Raw genomic sequence first — 19,345 nt, 5'->3', positions numbered from 1 at the left:
ACATCTGCTCATAAACACCTCTTACAGCAACGCTGTGCCGTGGCGCACACGCTCGCTCAGCTCTCCCCACCGAATGCTGGACGTGGTAAAACATCACGTAAGGTTGGTAGACGGGACTGCTCGCGACGCTCATCATCGTTCCCACCGATCTGACCACTTAACGTCGATATGTTGCAAAAATAACGCTTTCGCGATTTTCAAGTGGGCCCTGATCCAGAAATGGTTGGTAACCATTGGTGACTTGCAAAAGGAGATTAAAAAGTTCTTCTGTACTTACAGTAGCTGAAGGAAGACAGGATGCAAAGGTCTATTTCTTTCGGCATGCTCACGACACATGCCTGGTTCGACATTTAAGCTCCAGGGACTTTATTAGAGACACTATCGGTCTAAAAATAAACTGTGTGTCGGGGTGTGGATAAACGCTCGAGGAGAACCCCATCCTGCCTCACCATGTTTATCTCTTGTTTTCTGTTGCACATAGCACTGCCTCCGTACCACGGGTGGTAATGCATACCAGGCTAAAATAGGCCATTGGTATCAGGGATTTGACCCGATACTGAAACCTGATACTAAGAGAATGTAACTTGTCAGAAATAAGAGCAAAGTGACCTGAAATTCTGTTTGTTTTTATCCCCACACAGAGATGGGTTGTCAGCTCTCCATGCCCCATGGACACAACTATATCGTCCCTTGTCAGGCACAGACAATGTATCTCTACATATTTCTACCTTTTAATTCGTTTTTCGTAAATTTATGGTCTTAAAAATTGCCGTTTTACAGGCTCACAAGGCGTCAAGCTTTTTTGAAAAAGTTTGAAAGATGTCTGTGGGGATATCACAAAATGAAAAGTATTAACAAGAGTTAATAAATAAATAATACTACATTTGGAACACAGGTACATGATCCTTTACCGATTTTGGACATATACTACGAGGTTTCCGTCTGACAGCGACAACATGTCACTCTTTAGTTCACTGACGGCAGGCCAACGTAAGTGTCTTTCATTTACAGTTCAGGGAAAGTGGAAAGCACGCATCGACATCAGTCCATTCCGTGAGAGTCTTTATCAGCGTGTGAAGGAGAGCACATCGACTCAACCCCCACGGTTTGAGGCCGGTAGCTGTCGACATGCCACACCGCTCTTGTTTTCTCCTTTGCACAGGCCGCGTCCGGCTGCATCTGCCGGCTGGAGGTTATCGCGTTTCTAATTGAAGGATAGCCATGATAATTTTGGCTGCGCCCGTCGGACGGGGCCTTTTAATTAACACACAGCCATGATGGTAACCTCTGCCTGTGGCTCGGCCCCTTCGGTTAGCCTGCCCCCCCTTGCCCAGCCAGATGGAGAGGCACCACAGCTGCCTTGTGTCTCATACACACACATACACACACACACGCACATTGCGGTCGCATATTATTGTACGTGGTCACACACTTGTGCACTTACAGCAGTGTGCATGCATGTGCCGTGTTTGCACGTATGCAGATTTACAGTATGCACTGCAGGGCAGGCACACACATACACACACACACACATGAACCTCATTAACCCTGGTGTCCCTATTCTGGACATATCATAGTAGGCGAAAAGTCGTCGGAAAATAGATGAACATTCAGTGGGAAATGGAATAGGCAAACATTCAGAGAAAACAGTAGCTCTATAGGCTCACAATGCATAGTGATGCGTTGTGAGATCATACAGATGCTGTCTTCGCTATTATTACGTACAAATCATGAACGATTTTATCTGGTCAAAGCATAAATGTGACACCCATACCAATGCATGAAATGGTGTGCACAAGCAGACGTGCACACATAGCGAGCACGCTCACTGGCGAGCACACACACGTTGGGGTCTTGCACATACACGTAACCTACTGTACATGCACGCACACACACACACCTACTTTGTTCATGGCTGTGAACGGCCCACTCGTCCTGACACATTTATGCTCGCAGCGAGCCGCGGTGTCTCACTGGAGGATGTGTTAGCTCTTGGACAGCTCTCTGTCCCAGTGGGCTTGTTGGGTTTCAATTTGAACAGGAGGTGGGTGCTCCCCTACTCCAAAGACACTCTAAAGGCCTCTCAGTCTAGAGTCTATAAATGAAACGACTTGGCGATAACAGCCTCAACCTGCCCGCTGCTGTCTTCTCCGGTGATATTGCTGTACCATAGTATCTTCTCTTTTCAACACCCCCCCCCTTCCCTCCTTGGAGAGAGGGCAGAAACTGCCAGGAGAGAGAATCTCTCTTCTGACTGTTTCTGCCCTCTCTCCTATTTCTCTCCCTCCCTCGTCTCTTTCTTGCTCTTTTATCTGGTGTCCCTGCCTCCCGGATGCCTCTCTGTTCTCTAGCACCGAGCCCAAGTTCTTAAACCTTGAAGCTTGGCTTGAATTGAGTTCTCGGCAAAGCTCCAAAGTGTCGTTTTCACGATACTGTAGTTTTCATACACATGCCTACGGTATATTGTTGGGGTCCTTCAAAACGGTGTGGGGTCGCGTCCACATCTGTTTTTAGTGACAAATGAAGCAGCATTTGTTTCAACATTAATAAGATACTTAGTTAGCCTACTGGCAGAGTGCACAAGACATTTAATGTAAGATACTAAGTTTGCCTACTGGCAGTGTGCACAAGACATTTAATTTAAGATGCTAAGTTAGTAAGTTAGTACCTACTGGCAATGTGCACAAGACATTTAATTTAAGATACTAAGTTATCCTAGTGGCAGTGTGCACAAGAAATGTAATTTCAGATAGAGTTCTCAAATTCTACCAGACCTGACCCGTTTAGTAGGGCCTAAAATGTATGGGCCGGGCCGGACCAGTTTGGGCCCAGTAGGGCCGGGTCTTAATTGTCAGGCCCGTTGAGAACTCTAATTTCAGATACTGAGTTAGCCTACTGACTGGTTGCAGTGTGCACAAGAAATGTGGCGCTGATCAGTCCAGCGGTTTGTGAAACAGACAGTAAGACTGTAAGGCTAGCCTCCTACAGAGCCACCCCATAAGAAAAAAGCCAAGCCAAGCCAGACCATCCCAATTCCAATCCACCGAACAAAAACCTGTTAGCTCCGAACTAAGCTTTCGACACAGCCCCAGTGTTGTTTTTGACAGCAAATGTTGATTTTGTTTTAGTCATAGTCTTTTGAATATAACTAGTTATAGTCATAATTTAGTCACCTGAAAATGTTTTGTTTTCATCTAGTTTTAGTTGACTGAATATCATAAGATTTTAGGCGACTAAATCTACAGTTGATTTAGTCAACTAAAATGTATTTTGGCAGGCCTTGTTGGTATCGTAATGACTGATTTTACACTTGGTTGCGCGCTGAAAATAGCCGAAGTTCACAGCGCGACACGTTGTGAGCTTGTAGATCTGCTATTTTCAGCACGCAACACCTGAGAGCAACCAAACATAAAATGACTCTCTTCTCCACCAGTCCCTCCCCCAAATTCTAGTCTAGTTTTTATTTTGTTGACGAAATTGTCAATATATTTAGTCTTAGTTTTAGTCATCACAGCTTAGTTTTTATTTCGTTTTTATTTCATTTTCGTCAGTGAAAAAAACAGTCAACAAACATTTTTCGTCATTGTTTTAGTCGACAAAATCAACACTGCACAGCCCTACCCTTTTCCCACTGTCTTTCTCAGCGTCTCTCTCGCATTCCTCTGCACACGATGATTGCAGCCATGCAGTATAATACAAACAAACACACCCATATGCTTGGTGGACCATCCAGCCCGTCTCCCTGCAGTCGGTGAGGTAACACTAATCCAGTTAGACAGCGGTGAAGCCAGGAGTCACAACAGCTGACGGGTCTGTAGCATGAACTGGCTCATGGCTGTCAGTTCACACCACGTTAAGAACGATTTATCATTTATAGCCCATCACACGGCGGTGTGCCGGTGTCGCTTCTCGACAAGAACGGATCTACAAGCTAATAGCCCATTGCAAAACGATATGTTGTTAGCTTGTAGATCCGTTCTTGTCTGCAAGTGACACATATTATGGGGCCTTTTCCACCGGCAAAGAACCGGTTCAGGTTCTTTCTCCCGCCTATGGGATGAACCAGAGTTGAGCTTTTCCACCGAGAACCGAGTTTGTTCCGAACCGTAAATGTTGGTTCGCGGCCAGTTCACAAGAACAAATCAAGGTTCCAAGAAAGTTGCCATCCCATAGGTGGTAGAAAGAACCCGTAACGGTTTGCCGGTGGAAAAGGTCCCATAGATCGACAGAAGTACAGAACTAGAAGCAGTGCTCTTCCGAGCACAGGTCTTCGCCAGGTCAGATTATTGTGGCCTCCTGGTGGAGATACTGTCTACGCTCCATAACATAGCCCTCAACCATAGTGAAAACCTACATGGTTGCCCCCTCAGTCAGCTGGCCCAGGGACTCTGTGCACAAACAGAAGCCCAACTACCAAACGGGAAACACTCTGGACCAAACCAGATTATAAGAAAACAAAAAGAAAGCTACCTAACATACTGGAAAGAGACAACCCAAAGCCAAAGCAAAATGGAATGCTATCTGGCACTAAAAAGAGAATATACGTTAGCAGAATATCTGAGCACAGTAAAAGACCCAAAACTAAGGAAAGCCTTGACTAGGTACAGACTCAGCGAACACAGCCTTGCAATAGAGAAAGGCCGGCACAGACAGACCCCACTCCCAAGGGAAGATAGGCTATGTACACACTACACACAAAATGTGGTAGAAACAGAGCTACACTTTCTAACCACCTGCCCACTATACCAAGACATTAGAGATGCATACTTCCCACTGATTACACACACCCGAAGTGAGTTTGAAAACTCGACCAATGATGAAAAACTTCCATATCTACTGGGAGAAATACAACAATGCGCAAACACAGCAGCAAGATTTGTGAACTGTTGTGACAAAAGAAGGCTAGAAACACAACCACCCTAAGGACTACAAACCATGGATTGACATCTAGACCTACTGCACATACAGTATGAAACAGAGCTGATACCTTTAAATGCATTTTGAGGAAAAAAAAATGCTATTTGTACCCTGTATATAAAATGTCACAATGCGACATAGCTCTGTTTACTCAATGCTGTACCCCCCTCCAACTGTATATATGTTCCCCATTTTCAACTGTTTTTTATTGTATTTGTGATACTTGCTTTGGCAATGTAAACGTATGTTTTCTCATGCCAATAAAGCTCCTTTGAATTGAATTGAATTGTCTACCATAGACAAAGTCTGTAGTAGTATTGTTAAAAAAAAAAGTTTTGCAAAGATCTAAGGGTCTTTTGTGTAGAGCGTAAAAAGAGCAGACTAAGTACAGAGTGAAAGGTCAAGTTTATTAAGTATTGACGGTTCAAGAATCCAAAATACACTGATGATTGTGCTGTCATTGTGCTGTCAAAATATATGGAATCTATGAACAGGTTGTGGGGGTCCCTGCTTCATCTCTCTCTCAACTAAGGGGTCCTTGGCCTGAAAACATTGAAGACCCCTGCAGGCACTGACCTGTGTGAACTTGGACTGACTCGAGTGGACATAAATAAACATCATGTGCAACGTATAATGGATATAACTGTATAGTAGTTACCGGTACACATCGTCGCTGTCGGACAGAAACCTCTTATCTCTGTGTTACTTCTTGAATTAACGCCCTACTTGATCATACTACAGCGTTACATGAAAGCATCAAGAGTAGCATATCTGTCGAAATGGGGGCCCGAAGCAACGCATTTCAAGCTTGTAGATCTGCTTAGGGCTGTCACAATTACATAATCGTCTAATCGCAATTATTTGAGGTAATCGCAATTATTTTTGCATAATCTTCATAACCGTTTCCATGTAGAAAAATGTTAATATAGTTACAAACACTTTCAAAAGGTAGTGGAAATAGCAGATCATCGCAACGCGTTGTGAGCTTGTTGATCTACTATTTCCACTATCAATGTTCTTTTTTTAAATATAAAATTGTCAAATATGTCAGTAACTTCTTTGTATATTTAAGTTATGTGTCATGATTTCCATGTGCAACTTCAAAGCCTAAAAGCCAAACAGAAATGTAATTGTCAACGACAAATACACAATTAAATCGTTAATCGCAATTATTTGAGTGACAATTAATGTCATAATCGTGACAGCGCTAGATCTGCTACTTTTCATACTTTCGATTTTGAATCCTGAAAAGCAACAGTTTTGGAATGAGGTTTCCACCCGACAGAGGCGATGTGTAATGACTACTACAGATTATACTGTAATAAATGAAATGACTTCATACAGTATGTGGAGGTGCGTTTGAATGACTCATTCTGTGCATGACTGACAGCTTTGTTAGAGATTATCAGGTGGTAAAACTGGAGCCATGGAAACGCTATTATATGGTGCCATCGTGAGGAATATAATATTGAGTCGGAGCTCGGTCCTCACAATGTGCTATATTAAATGACCTTGGCATGCTGTGTTTTTTTTTTTCAGTTTGCCGGTGTGATGTCATTTAAGTGCCGGTATGATGTAATTTATGCTAATTTTAGGGGTGCCAAAATGGATATTGGCCTTGGGCTACAGTGCCGCGTGCGCACACACACACACACACACATACACGTGCGTGCTGCACACACACACACACACACACACACACACACACACACACACACACACACACACACACACACACACACACACACACACACACACACACACACACACAGGGACGCAGATTGAAGCTGTGGGTGTGTTATTGGCTGCAGTGTCTGGTTAATTGCCATTAGGTTGTGTATTAATGAGGTTGTAAAAGACCACAGTGGACTAACTCCTTAACAAGATGCTATTTATACTGTCATTACTTATTAAACCACTTAATAGATCATCATCAGCCTGCCTGCCTCTGGTATAAGGTCCCGGTCTGCACTGCTCTCTGCATAATAACCACTGGGCTGGCCTCAGGAAAAAGTGTCCGTTTTGGCCATGTGTCAAGTGCAGGCACAGCAAGTGGTGTTTACTACTACTACTACTACTTTAAAACTACTTTTATGATACTGTAAGTAGAACGGGGAACATTTTTTATTATTACATAATGACCAGTAAGACTCCCTAATGGGGAGATAAGCGACCGTCGGGTCGCATACACAAACTTTAGAAGGCAATGGTAGCCAGTCAGGAGGTAATATGGGAAATGGGACAGATCCATGTTAGAGATGTTGGAATCTGCAGTGTCCAAAAATGTGTTTGCAAGAATTGGCCTGATGGTGGCGCTAGAAGAGGGCCATGTGAGAAATGATGGTTCCCCCCAGCGCAACACAGTCCCCTTGGAAAACAAGGAAATGTTGGTCAAATAGAATCCATTTTCTGTTACTGCGTCGTCTATTTCTCACTTGAAACATTTTTAAAAACATTCTTGAGAGCAACGTTTAGTTGTAAATGACACTGTGTGTTTGTTTACATGGCTCTCATGTTGGATACGGCACTACATTCACACAGTGCAGGCTGTGCAGCCTGAGTGCAGCAGGTGCTCTGAGCCTTTGATTAGGCGTCGGTCTGTTATAGAGCGGAGCGGTCTGTTATCAAGAAATAAACAGACTGCTGATTTCAGCGATTGACCAATCAGAATCAAGCATTCAACCAAGCCGTGTAATATATATTACTAACAGAGCCTGCCTCTATAATCTCTTTAGGTGAGGTGTTCCATCTTTTTGGAGCATACTGTAATTGAAGAAAGCTGCACGTCCAGTGTTTTTAGGGGTCTGCATGTCCAGTAAGCCTGTAGTGGAGGATCTAAGGGCTCGTGAAGGAACATAAAACAACAGGGAGTCTGTGATGTAGGTCAGCCCCAACCCGTTGTGAGCTTTATAGTAGAGAGGCTTTGGAAGACACAAGGAGCCAGTGTAGTTTAGCTTTGAGTCCTGCAAAGGCCCACCAACCCGTGGTGTAGGGATGGGACCATATGAAACTTTCATATCACGATTATTGTGACAAAAGAAATAAAGTGTATCAAGTACGTATATTGTAAGTACCTTTTACCAATTTTAGAGGGTTAAAAGTGGTGCCGGATATGCAGCTCAACAAATAAAAGGTGAATTGATCCCAGTGCATGACGGAGGACGATATCACGATAAATAAAATCTCTGCGATATGATTATCATGAGTGTTTTTTATCACGATATACGATAATATCGATTTTCGTCCCACCCTTACCGTGGTGTTGAGCAAGACACTCAGGCACGTGCACACACAGACATCAAAGGGGGCTTGTAAAAAAGTGCCCTCTCAAGTGCGGTTTCTACTATGGTGAAAGAAATGTAAATGCCCTCTTTCCATGCCATACCTGAAGGCAGCATTCAAGAGAATTGCCTTGTCCAAACTCTCCTGAACTTGAATGCAGCATCTTATGTTGAAAGAATTGCCCTCTGTGTAGAAATCAAGCATCGAAAATAGCAGACGTTGTGAGCTTGGAGGTCATCTATTTTCGATATTTTCACCAAAAAAACCTTTTCGAAATTTCCGCCCCTGCCTCTCTAACACTCTCTGCACGTCCCCGAAGACACTGAGCCACTACCTGCTCTCGATTAGCACGTTTTCCTTTGCCATCAGTGTGTGAATGTGTGCATGAATGGGTGAATGTAATAATGCACATTGTCTCTTTGGATAAAGAGACAATGTGCACCATGCAGACTAAATGCACCATTCACCATTTAATGTGTTCTTTCTTTTCTGTTCTTGCCAGCAGTCTAGCAGCAGAGTACTGAATAAGCTGTAACCTTGTATAATGACGTATAATTAATTCATTAATAAATGAAAATACTGCAGCCACCCCAGTGCACATGTAGAGAACAAGAGTTCTGATCCCCAGCACTGTTGCACCAATGGGTACTTGGGAAGGTTCCAGGGGGTCACCAGTAGAATTTAGAATTTAGGCATTTAGTAGACACTCTTAATCCAGAGCGATTTACAATAAGCAAGGTAATACGTAGGTAGACCAAGCACCTATTAACTCATTGACTGCCAAGGCCCGAGTTTCCCGAGTTATTACAGTAGTCCCAGGCTGCCACAGCCCGAGTTTCCCGAGTTGGAAGCCATTTTGAAAAAAAAAAAAAACATTTTTTTTTTTTTATAAAAAGATTTCTAAAAATGCCTCAAATGTATTAGGCATGATCGCAATTGCGAAATTGCATGTTTAGCCCCATAACAAACACATCTTTCAAAATGTCAAAAATGGCTGTTTTGTCTGACCTTAAATGCTTGTATCTCATGAATGCCTGAACGGATTTCCAAGCAGATTTTTTTGTTTGAAAGCTGTTAAAAAGTACTACATATATGGTGCATGGGCGTGCACGATCCGTGCACAAAAAATTGATCCGTGCACTAGAAATTTAAGAACGTGGCATCCTGGTACTTGGCGGCCATCTTGAAAAGGGCATTCAATGAGTTAAGTAAAAACTTTATATAAAAACCTGAAAAATCCCATCTAACTTACATTACATGATGTATGGTCACTGAGGGTAGGCAAGTGCTACGGTAAGTGAAGTCTGAAGAGGTGAGTCTTCAGACAATGGCGGAAGCTAACAGTAAAATGTATTAACAGAAATCTTCTCTTCGGGGTGTCCCTGGCACATGGCATTTTCAGATGGGGGTCGGCGGGCCAAATCAATTTGGCAGGCCTTGACATGAAAACGTTTGAGAACGACCGGTCTAGAAAACGTTTGAACTTTGGTTCTGAAGGATTCTCATGCCTCCTGTGTTGCCTCCTCCTCCAGGTCAGGTCACGTCATGGTCCCAGGCCACCAAGAGCACGGGAGCCAGCAGCAGCAGCGCCTGGGTTCGACACCAGCACCAGAAACCATCAGAGGTACGTTTACAACAGCAGCTGCTAACAATGTGTTCACACACACACAGTAAGCGCCAAATTTTTTAAGGTTTTTGGTTTCTTTCACGAATGCTTCCAAATTCGGCATTTGTTTGAATACATACAAAAATGTTTTTCCAAGGGCTGGTTTTATCTTTGCAGAACTCTTTGCATAATCTGGATATTTTGGACCTTGGCCACCAAATTATTTCGTTTGGATGCAGGATTAGCTCATGCCTTAGATCTCGTTAACAAGGATTTCCCTGGCTGGTATAATTTGGTGGTAAACTGGTCCACAGGGGTGGGTTGTGTAGAGGACTGTATAAGAATACAGTCTTCGTGGGCAAGTATGTGGAGCGCAGTCTACTTACAAATCATCGATGTCGGCCAGCTTTGTATGTCCAAAACCGTTACTTTTGAGGATAATGTTCCAATGAATCCAAAGTAGTTATTATTATAGTCACAAGCTCTTATTAATACGTTCCATAGCTTAAATATTTATAAAATGTAATCAACTTCTACAAGCTCACAACACATTGCATTACGGCCCGAGCTTGCAGTGTGAGCTTGTAGATCGCCTCACTTCTGTGTGATACTCTCATGCAAAGCAGTATCAAATGGGGCATTCATTTAAGAAAAAGAGAAATATCAAGTTTCAAGGTTTCTGCCCGACAGCCACAAAATGTAAAAGAAAATACTTTGTTCTTGTTCAGTGTCTTTTTTTCTTTTTTAACTCAACAAAAGACACTGAGTGAGTGGGCTGGCTCGGAGTTTAGCATGCAGAGAAAACCAGAGTCATTTTGAAGATTCAATCAGCTCAACTCAACTTCGCTTTATTGTCACATCACAGCTTTGCAGGTGTAGAAAAGTGGGTGAAATCTTTAGTCGTACAAGCTCCATCCGTTGCCGTTTGAAGAAAGGTAGAAAGGGCTGGAGGAAGAAAGAACAGAAAGAACCCCCCCCCCCCAAACAATAGACATTCATTCATCTAAATTCAACAATGGTGGCGGTTCAGTACTCGGAACACAGAGAAACATGCGGCAACTAGTGATGGGACGATAAGCAATATTATCGTCTGTCATGATAAAAAAAAAACACTCACGATAATCGTATCGTGGAGATTCAATTTATCGCGATATCGTCCTCCGTCATGCACTGGGTTCAATTAACTTTTTTATTTGCCGAGCTCCATATCCGGTACCATTTAAACCCTCTATAATTGGTAAAAGGTATGTATAATTTACGTACTTGATACAGTCTTTTTTTCACTCTCTCAAATGTCTTTGCCAAAAAATGGCCGATCTACAAGCTCACAACGCGTCGCGTTGCTTGTAGCTTGTAGATCTGCTATTTTTTGGGAACATTTTCCGTTTTTTGGAAAATTTTCAATTCTTTGGAAAATGTTCCGCCCCAGGATAATACATTTTGATTATCGTGATAATATCGTAAATCGCGATTTCTTTTGTCACAATAATCGTGATATGACATTTTCATATCGTCCCATCCCTGGCGGCAACCACTCCGTATCCAGACAGTGTGGCTTTAAAATCAGCCACAGAGTGAAACAAACACGGGAAAATCAAACGCGCGTTCCGTGTCGCTCGGTCACCACAGTGCAGTAAACCCCAGCTCGCCGATGGATGGTACAGATAGGTTGGCCTTAAAGTAGCGGGTTGGAAGGAACAGCCATGGGCCTGTGATGAATGATCTTATGGGATCTCAAATGACCACTCTGAGGACGCCGTCGGTTAGGGGGAAAATGGGCATACATAATGTTCCCGGCGGTGGAAATGTGGTGGTGCAGTGGTGGTAGCTTCTTGCCAATCATACATACCTCCCACTCAGTCAGCCAAGCATATTCACATCCATCCATCCCCCCCTCTTCCTGGAGAGCCTGTCTGTCTGCTGCCTCTTTAAACCCATTTAGGCCTAGAATTATTGAATGCTTTAACCAGTGAAAAATAGCAGATATACAAGCTAACGGTGCCGCGCTGCGAGCTTGTAGATCTGCTATTTTTGAAAAGAGTCGTGAAAATGTGTGGAAATCTTTGAATATATGTATTTTCAAAGCGAATGTCTCACATAACTCAAATTTTGCTTCTGGGTGGTCCCTGGAACTAATTATTTTGAGATGGGGGTCCGTGGCCAAATAAATATCAGTTTGGGGGTCCTTCACATGAAAAAGTCTGAGAACCACTGACATAGTAGTCTCTCAAGAACAGACTAACTGAGCTCCAGTTAAGTGAAAAAGGATCTTTTCTTTGACGATGGCTAGCCAGATTGCTGACATAGAAACATGTTTTTTTTTTTTTTTAAACCTTAGAAGGATTCAAAAGACACTTATAGAATCGGGTCAAAATTCTAATGTTCACGATTTAAAAAAAATAGAAATAGGTGCCGCGCTGTGAGCTTGTACATCTGCTATTTTTAAATAGTTAAAACATAAAATAATGATATACAATACAGTGTACCCGTTCTAAATGGGTTAATGTGAACGCCCCCCCCCCCCCCTGAAAATTAGATATCTGCCATTCAGGGCTGGAGAAGTGACAGCTCGCTCGTACTAAATGATTGATGGCTCAGAATGATTAAAACTAATCTGTCTTTTTTATTTTCTTCTTAACGGATGGGCAATTTTATTACCTTCGCAAAACTTAAATATTCTGTGCTCTAGAGATTAAATACTTTATTTTTTTGCCCCCTCACCCTCTTCAAAATCATCCTTGAAATTGCACCCCTCACTGGCTCCATTATGAGTCTACATCCCCCCTCTCACTCACTCCAACACTGTCAAACGTGTCACAAAACTGTCACACACAAATATGACGGATTCGACGGTACAGAAGTTTTTCTTTCGGTCTTTAAAATTTGATGGGAAGAGAAAGAGAAACGTGTTCCGCCTTCTTGCTGAACCGGGCCTTGCAGTGCACGTCAGGGAGCATCTGTCATGCACTGGTGGAAAGTAACATAAGTACATTTACTTAAATAAAATACTGTACCATTTTCCAATACTTAAAGGTAGGGTAAGTGATTTCATTTAATTCAAATAATAATAAAATGGGTCTAAGTTCTACTAGTTACTATAGAGTGTTTGGTCCATATTTGGACTTCAGCCTTATCTCCTGTGAGGAGAAAAAAGCAGTTTAAAAAACTGTTGGGTGATACGTTTTCCTCCAATCATGGTCGAGTGGGCGCGCACCAAGGCCCCCACTTGATCATGATTGTCACCTACATGAAAACTGAAACTTAAGTGGAATCACTTACCCTACCTTTAATGATTCTACTGCACTACATCTCAGAGGCAAATATTGTACTACTTACTCCACTACAATTGTTTGACAACTTTAGTTACTAGATACTTTGCAGATTTCATTTGAATACAAAACATTAGACTAACCACCTATTTCATAGTTTGTCTATTTGAATAAAGTTTGCCAAAAATCGGAGTACTTTTACTTTGGTCCCGTAAGTTTTGAACACGATATTTTCAACACTTTGGTACTTTTGCTCAAGTGAACATTTTGAATACGTCGCTTTTCTATTGATCTACTTTTACTTAAAGTTAAAAAGTGTAAGCGCTTCTTCCAGCGCTGCTGCCATGGCTGTGGCTGTTGAAGCCTCCTCCTCCCACTAGAGCTACATCCAGTTAAACCACAGGCTGTTGGAAGGTCCTGTCACTCTGTAATTACCAGGTCCCTGCTCTGACCCGTGGTGGTTCTACATTACCAGGTCCCTGCTCTGACCTGTGGTGGTTCTACATTACCAGGTCCCTGCTCTGACCCGTGGTGGTTCTACATTACCAGGTCCCTGCTCTGACCCGTGGTGGTTCTACATTACCAGGTCCCTGCTCTGACCCGTGGTGGTTCTACATTACCAGGTCCCTGCTCTGACCCGTGGTGGTTCTACATTACCAGGTCCCTGCTCTGACCCGTGGTGGTTCTACATTACCAGGTCCCTGCTCTGACCCGTGGTGGTTCTACTCAGCAACCGGAGCTGACATCCTTTTCATGCCGGCGCCTCCTCGCCACGCTCCCTCCTTCGCTAGTATTCCTTGTTAACATTATTATTATCATTATTATTTATTTATTTGGGGCTGTGGCTACTGTATAGGTTTTGGCTGATACTGGTGATGCTTGGTGATTCTTTCTGTGGTAAATAATGTATAGCATCAGGTCCTATTGGGGTTCAGTTTGTACAGGTTGCGTCTTATCATACTTACATGGCATCTGTGCTTACTTTACCAGCTGGTGTCCCAATTGAGGTCATTATAGGTGATCATTTTCAAGTAATTGCTGAAATAAAATAAAAAAATGGCACACACTTCCCATCCTGGATATATATTACATATATATGTAATATATTACAAATTTGCCTACAAAGTTTCCTATCGAGGATGTAATTAGCAGGCAGGTTGCGGCATGTTGTGAACTTGTAGATTGGCTATTTATGCTAATTTGGCATACAGTAGGCATTGACATAGAATATAATATATTCAGTGCAAAGTAGAGATAACAGGAGAAAGGCAGGTACCGTATTGGTGAAGATTTTGAGTGAGATTTCAAGCCGCAGTGTGCTTTATCCTATTGAACCCCCATGGACACTTCATTCTGACTAAGTTGTGCTTAACCCTTATAAGACATGAACAAAATGTCTAATAATAATAACCAGTAAGACTCCCTAATCGGGAGATAAGCGACCGTAGGTCTCGCTAGGAGAGGGCCATGTGAGAAATGAGGGGTGGGGTCTCCGCGTTGCCTTGGCAGACGAATAGGTACCGGCCCCGGCTCTCCCATATGCTCCTAGGCCGAGTTAGGGCATTTTATGTGAGCTGCAGTGGAGGGGGTCCTCCACTGGGGGCGCCACCACTTTTGCATCCGTTCTGGAGTACCAGGAGTGGGTGGTCCCCGGGAATTCCCCGTGAGCAGCCCCGTGGGGGTGGTCATTTGGTCATTTTTGCACGTTTGGTATTTTTTTTACACCTGGGGGTCCCCCAGGGACCTGGGGGTCCCTGGAACTCCGGGGGTCCTTGGAGGTTGTAGTTTGGCAGGCAAGGAGTTTGTGTGGAAATTTTGGCATGGATCGGGCCAACGGTGGCCGAGATATGAGTAGGGGGAAAGTGTGACGTGTATGTGGTAATGTTTTTACACCTGGGGGTCCCCCAGGGACCTGGGGGTCCCTGGAACTCCGGGGGTCCTTGGAGGTTGTAGTTTGGCAGGCAAGGAGTTTGTGTGGAAATTTTGGCATGGATCGGGGCAACGGTTGTGGAGATATGAGCAGGGCAAAAGTGTGACTGACTGACCGACTGACAGACAGCCCGTGGAGCTTTTGATAGTAAATGCGACCTACGGTCGCAATAACGACACTCCTACTCCAAAGGGAAACATCACACCCGGAGTTGTCAGTGACTAAGAGCTGCAAAAACATTACAAAAGCGATATTACCAATTCATCCACGCCTGAAAGCGACGCCAACAACTGTACATGTAAGCAGACAACTCTATGGAAAGAAACGCAGCCTTGGTTTAGCAAGTGTGGCAAAGGGCAAAGTCTTAGGACTCGTAATGACAGCGTAGCTATTTTCTATAGCGAGCCGCGTCTGTATTTGAGCCTTGACAAGTGCTCAACTCTGCCTACACTACCTCTTAGAAGTGGTTAGAAGGAGGATACATGCAGACGCTTCCCTTTTCTGTGTGACCGTTTTCATCTAGATTTTGCACAGAGACAGAGTTTGAGATTCATTCAAATTTCTTAGAAAAACAGGAGCATAATTACATACGCACAAAGAAGACCACACATAGACAGAATGTCGTGCAGTGTGAGGTCAGGGTTTGTTTGTGTGAGAGAAGCACTAGAGAGGCGATATCGCAGTGAATACTAGTTTGGCTAATCTTCACAGCCTTTTTGAATGATTACTTTGATTTGCATGTTATTACTTTTCAAAAAAGCAGCACAGGTGACTGACTATTGGCTACAAAGACACTCCTGTAAGCGTTCACTGGTAACAGCTCTGCTGCCATACCCAAACTACTCAGAAATTCCCCGCTTCTCTCTGGGGGAATTGGTGACACGTGTCAAAACATCAGCATAGAGAGGACACAGACTGTCACCATACTGTGCAAAACATACCCACCAAGCATATATATATTAGGGCTGTCACAATTATTACATAATCGTCTAATCGTGATTATTTAACATAATCGGGATTATTTTTCATAATCGTCATAATCGTTTCCATGTAAAAAATAGTGGAAATAGCAGATCTACAAGCTCACAACGCGTCGCATCGCGACGTGTTGTGAGCTTGTAGATCGGCTATTTCCACTATCAATGTTCTTTTTTAAGTATAAAGTTGTCAAATATGTCAAGTCATTTCTTTGTATATTTAGCTTATGTGTCATATCTACCATGTGCAACTTCAAAGCCTAAAAGCCAAACAGAAATGTAATTGTCAACGACAAAAACACAATTAAACCGTTAATCGCAATTATTTGAGAGAAAATTAATCGTCATGTAAAATGTCATAATCGTGACAGCCCTAATAGATATAGATGCACATAAACTTCTACGTATGAAACGCATGCACACACACACACACACACACACACACACATGGAGATTTTATTTGAGGTGAAACTTTATTCGTGGAGATTTTATTTATCGTGATATCGTCCTCCGTCATGCACTGGGATCAATTCACCTTTTGTCGAGCTGCGTATCCGGCACCACTTAAATCCTCTATTGGTAAAAGGTACCTACTTGATACAGTCTTTTTTTCACTTTCTATCAAATGTCTTAGCGTTGCAACGCGTTGTGAGCTTGTAGATCGGCTATTTTTGGCAAATCATGTTCCGCCACAAGGAGAAGGAATTTTGATTATCACGATAATATTGTAAATGGTGATTTCTTTTGTCACAATAATCGTGATATGACATTTTCATATCGTCCCATCCCTAACACACACACACACACACACACACACACACACACACACACACACACACACACACACACACACACACACAGATTGCTCTCAGGCTTGTATTATTAAAAGATTCATCCCACACACAGTGACGGGGGGGAAATGTCTGCCAAATTCCTTACGTTTCATTCAGATGTCTGTTCATCGCTCTTGTTCAGGTCAATGACAAAGTGGCCCTGCATGGCTGCAGAAGGACACAGAGCGAGGAACTTAATGAGTCTGAAAATCCATCCTCTTGTCAGTTGAATCCATACGGAGAGCCATAGGTTATTGTGTGAGCGGTAGCTCAGTCACCAAGTGAAGTCCATTGGTGTGAGACTATTTAGTCTCCCTCCAGTCGGTCAAAGTGTTCAGCAGAGCTTTGCCATACAGTGAAATTCATTCGGTTCATTTATCCAGGAATAACTTTGCTTCACATGGATGCTCCTCCTTTTACAACCAAGGCTCCACAGTCCACACTATAGGGTTCAAACCGTACTGCATTTTTATTAAAGCGGTGGAAAAGGTGTCATAAATAATCGTTTTAATACTACATTTAACCCATTTAGGATTGAGGCTGATTCTAAAAACGCCTTCTAAATCCTGAACAAAGTTTTCTGAAAAATGTAAAATATTTATTCTAAAATTAAAAAAAGAAAAGAATGGGTTGAAACCTTGTACAGTATGTCCAAAACTGTTCTTTTTGTATTTATTTTTCAGTTATATCTAATAGTGAATGTAGACGATCTACAAGCACAAAACACGGCGATTTTCACTAGTTTTGTGCGACAGTCTTGTATGAAGAAGCAGGGCTTTACTTTACGGAAAAACATGCAAATTTGAAACTTGGACATACAAGGTTTCTGACCGACACGGTCGACGGTGACAATATTTTGCCATATATGTACATAGCAACAAGAACCCCAAAAGGGGTTCCCGTACCGAAAGGTATAGTTACAAATACAGTAGGGTTCTCGTCCAAAATCGGTTAAAATATAAATCCCACTAACCTCTGGTATTGCGGTTATGCTATTGTCCCAAAGGTTAACTGTCCCAGCCGTACTCCACATGTATCATTATTAGACGTGTGTGCACACACCCAGGGAGATGACTGCCATGCTGTCTGTCAGCCACCTAGCAGACAGCCACACTGAAACACATTGCTTTAGGGCAGCCGCGGGAAGATAATCTTTCTCAGTCATGTCACACCCAGAGGTTTCCGCTCGGGTTTGAACCGGCAACTCAAAAAGCGTGCTGCTTAAATCTCCAGGCTCTTTTCCACGTCTAATCTGCATCGAGCGATGACAATTCCACGTTTTGTATTTATGAATAACTGTTGATTGTCGAAGCGGGTTAACACGGGGAAAGTCAAAGCAAAACGTTATCAAAGCGACACGCCAGAGAACAGGAAACACAGAGATACAAAGGGTGCTTAATCTGCACGGCTGTGATCTTATCTCAAGTTAAACACTCGGGGGGCTGTTTCGTTGACTGCTGAGATGGCTTTTTACGAAAGCCATCACTTAAACCCCAGCATCCTTATTGTGGGGAATGCTTCCACAGACAGTAGCTGATTGACAAGCTCACAACGTGCCGCACTGCGACGCATTGTGAGATTGTCGGCTATTTTCAGTAAAAGCTTTCCCCACAATAACAGGAAAAAAGAAAAGACACTAGTTAGGAGCCATGCAGGGCTTATTTGTGCCGGAGCTGGCTGGAGCTCGGCTCTGGGAAATGCCTTGTACACTCCGGAACCTCTAGAAGGCGTTCCGTCACCTCAAATGCACATAAAATACAATACATTGTTTAGTCTATTTATTATTAATTCAGTTTTCACGTTTTCCCCTCAATGTTCCTTCCCACAATGGAAAAGGACTGGGGATGAACAATGTTTGCGCCCGTGAGCCGAGTGGTCTCCTACCCATATGGGGTTTAAGTGGTTAACATTTTCAAGTGATATTATTACTATTATTTTATCCAATCAAGGGAAAGAACTTGTCTTGTACAGCATGCAAGTGGAATCAGAAATAAAACAGACGTAATTGATACTGAAACACTTGAGAGCTTCTCTTACCAATGTATTGACAAATAATGGCCAGATTCAAATCTGTGGCGTTGTGAAGACACATCTGATGAGTCAGACTGCTGAGGCATACACGTTAATCGCTACCAACATTAATCACCTGATTAAAAATTCATGTGATTGACCTTCTAATCGAACCGTAATGAGCTCATGATCAACACTAATGCAATTTCGCCCGAGCGCCACATCCCGTCGTGTCAGCCGTCCTCGCCCTAGCGCTCTGGGAGAGGCATTTCCTTATCATCCATTATTATCGCTATTTCAGTGTTTTGGGCCAAACGGTGCCTTTGTGTGTGTGTGGCTGATATTTAGTGGACAAACTCTCCCATACTTAGCCACTAATGTCAAACTGTCCTTTTAGCAAGGTGCTGGTGTCCCCCAAAGTCCTCCAGTGAAGCTGCTCATTGGCTATGCTAGAAGAGTAGTACTGGAGGTGAAGGGTTCTACTGGAATAGAAGAGGTGTACTGGAATAGAAGCGTTTTAC

At 43.0% G+C, this 19,345-nt stretch overlaps 1 protein-coding gene across 1 annotated transcript in view; it reads left to right on the top strand.

Moving 5' to 3' along the window:
* jade2 (jade family PHD finger 2) overlaps nucleotides 1–19,345 on the top strand; it is a gene marked incomplete at its 3' end in the record, with an annotated part of 304,044 nt that overhangs the window by 53,579 nt on the left and 231,120 nt on the right. The window contains 1 exon segment of the mRNA XM_080749428.1: nucleotides 9,732–9,823. Coding sequence (XP_080605554.1) covers nucleotides 9,732–9,823 — 92 coding nt within the window.

Source organism: Nannobrachium achirus, assembly GCF_963921795.1.
Source record: "Nannobrachium achirus genome assembly, chromosome: 19".
NCBI classification, from domain to species: Eukaryota; Metazoa; Chordata; class Actinopteri; order Myctophiformes; family Myctophidae; genus Nannobrachium; species Nannobrachium achirus.
The sequence above is the reverse complement of the archived record's forward strand: the minus strand, read 5'-3'. Positions and strand labels throughout refer to the sequence as shown.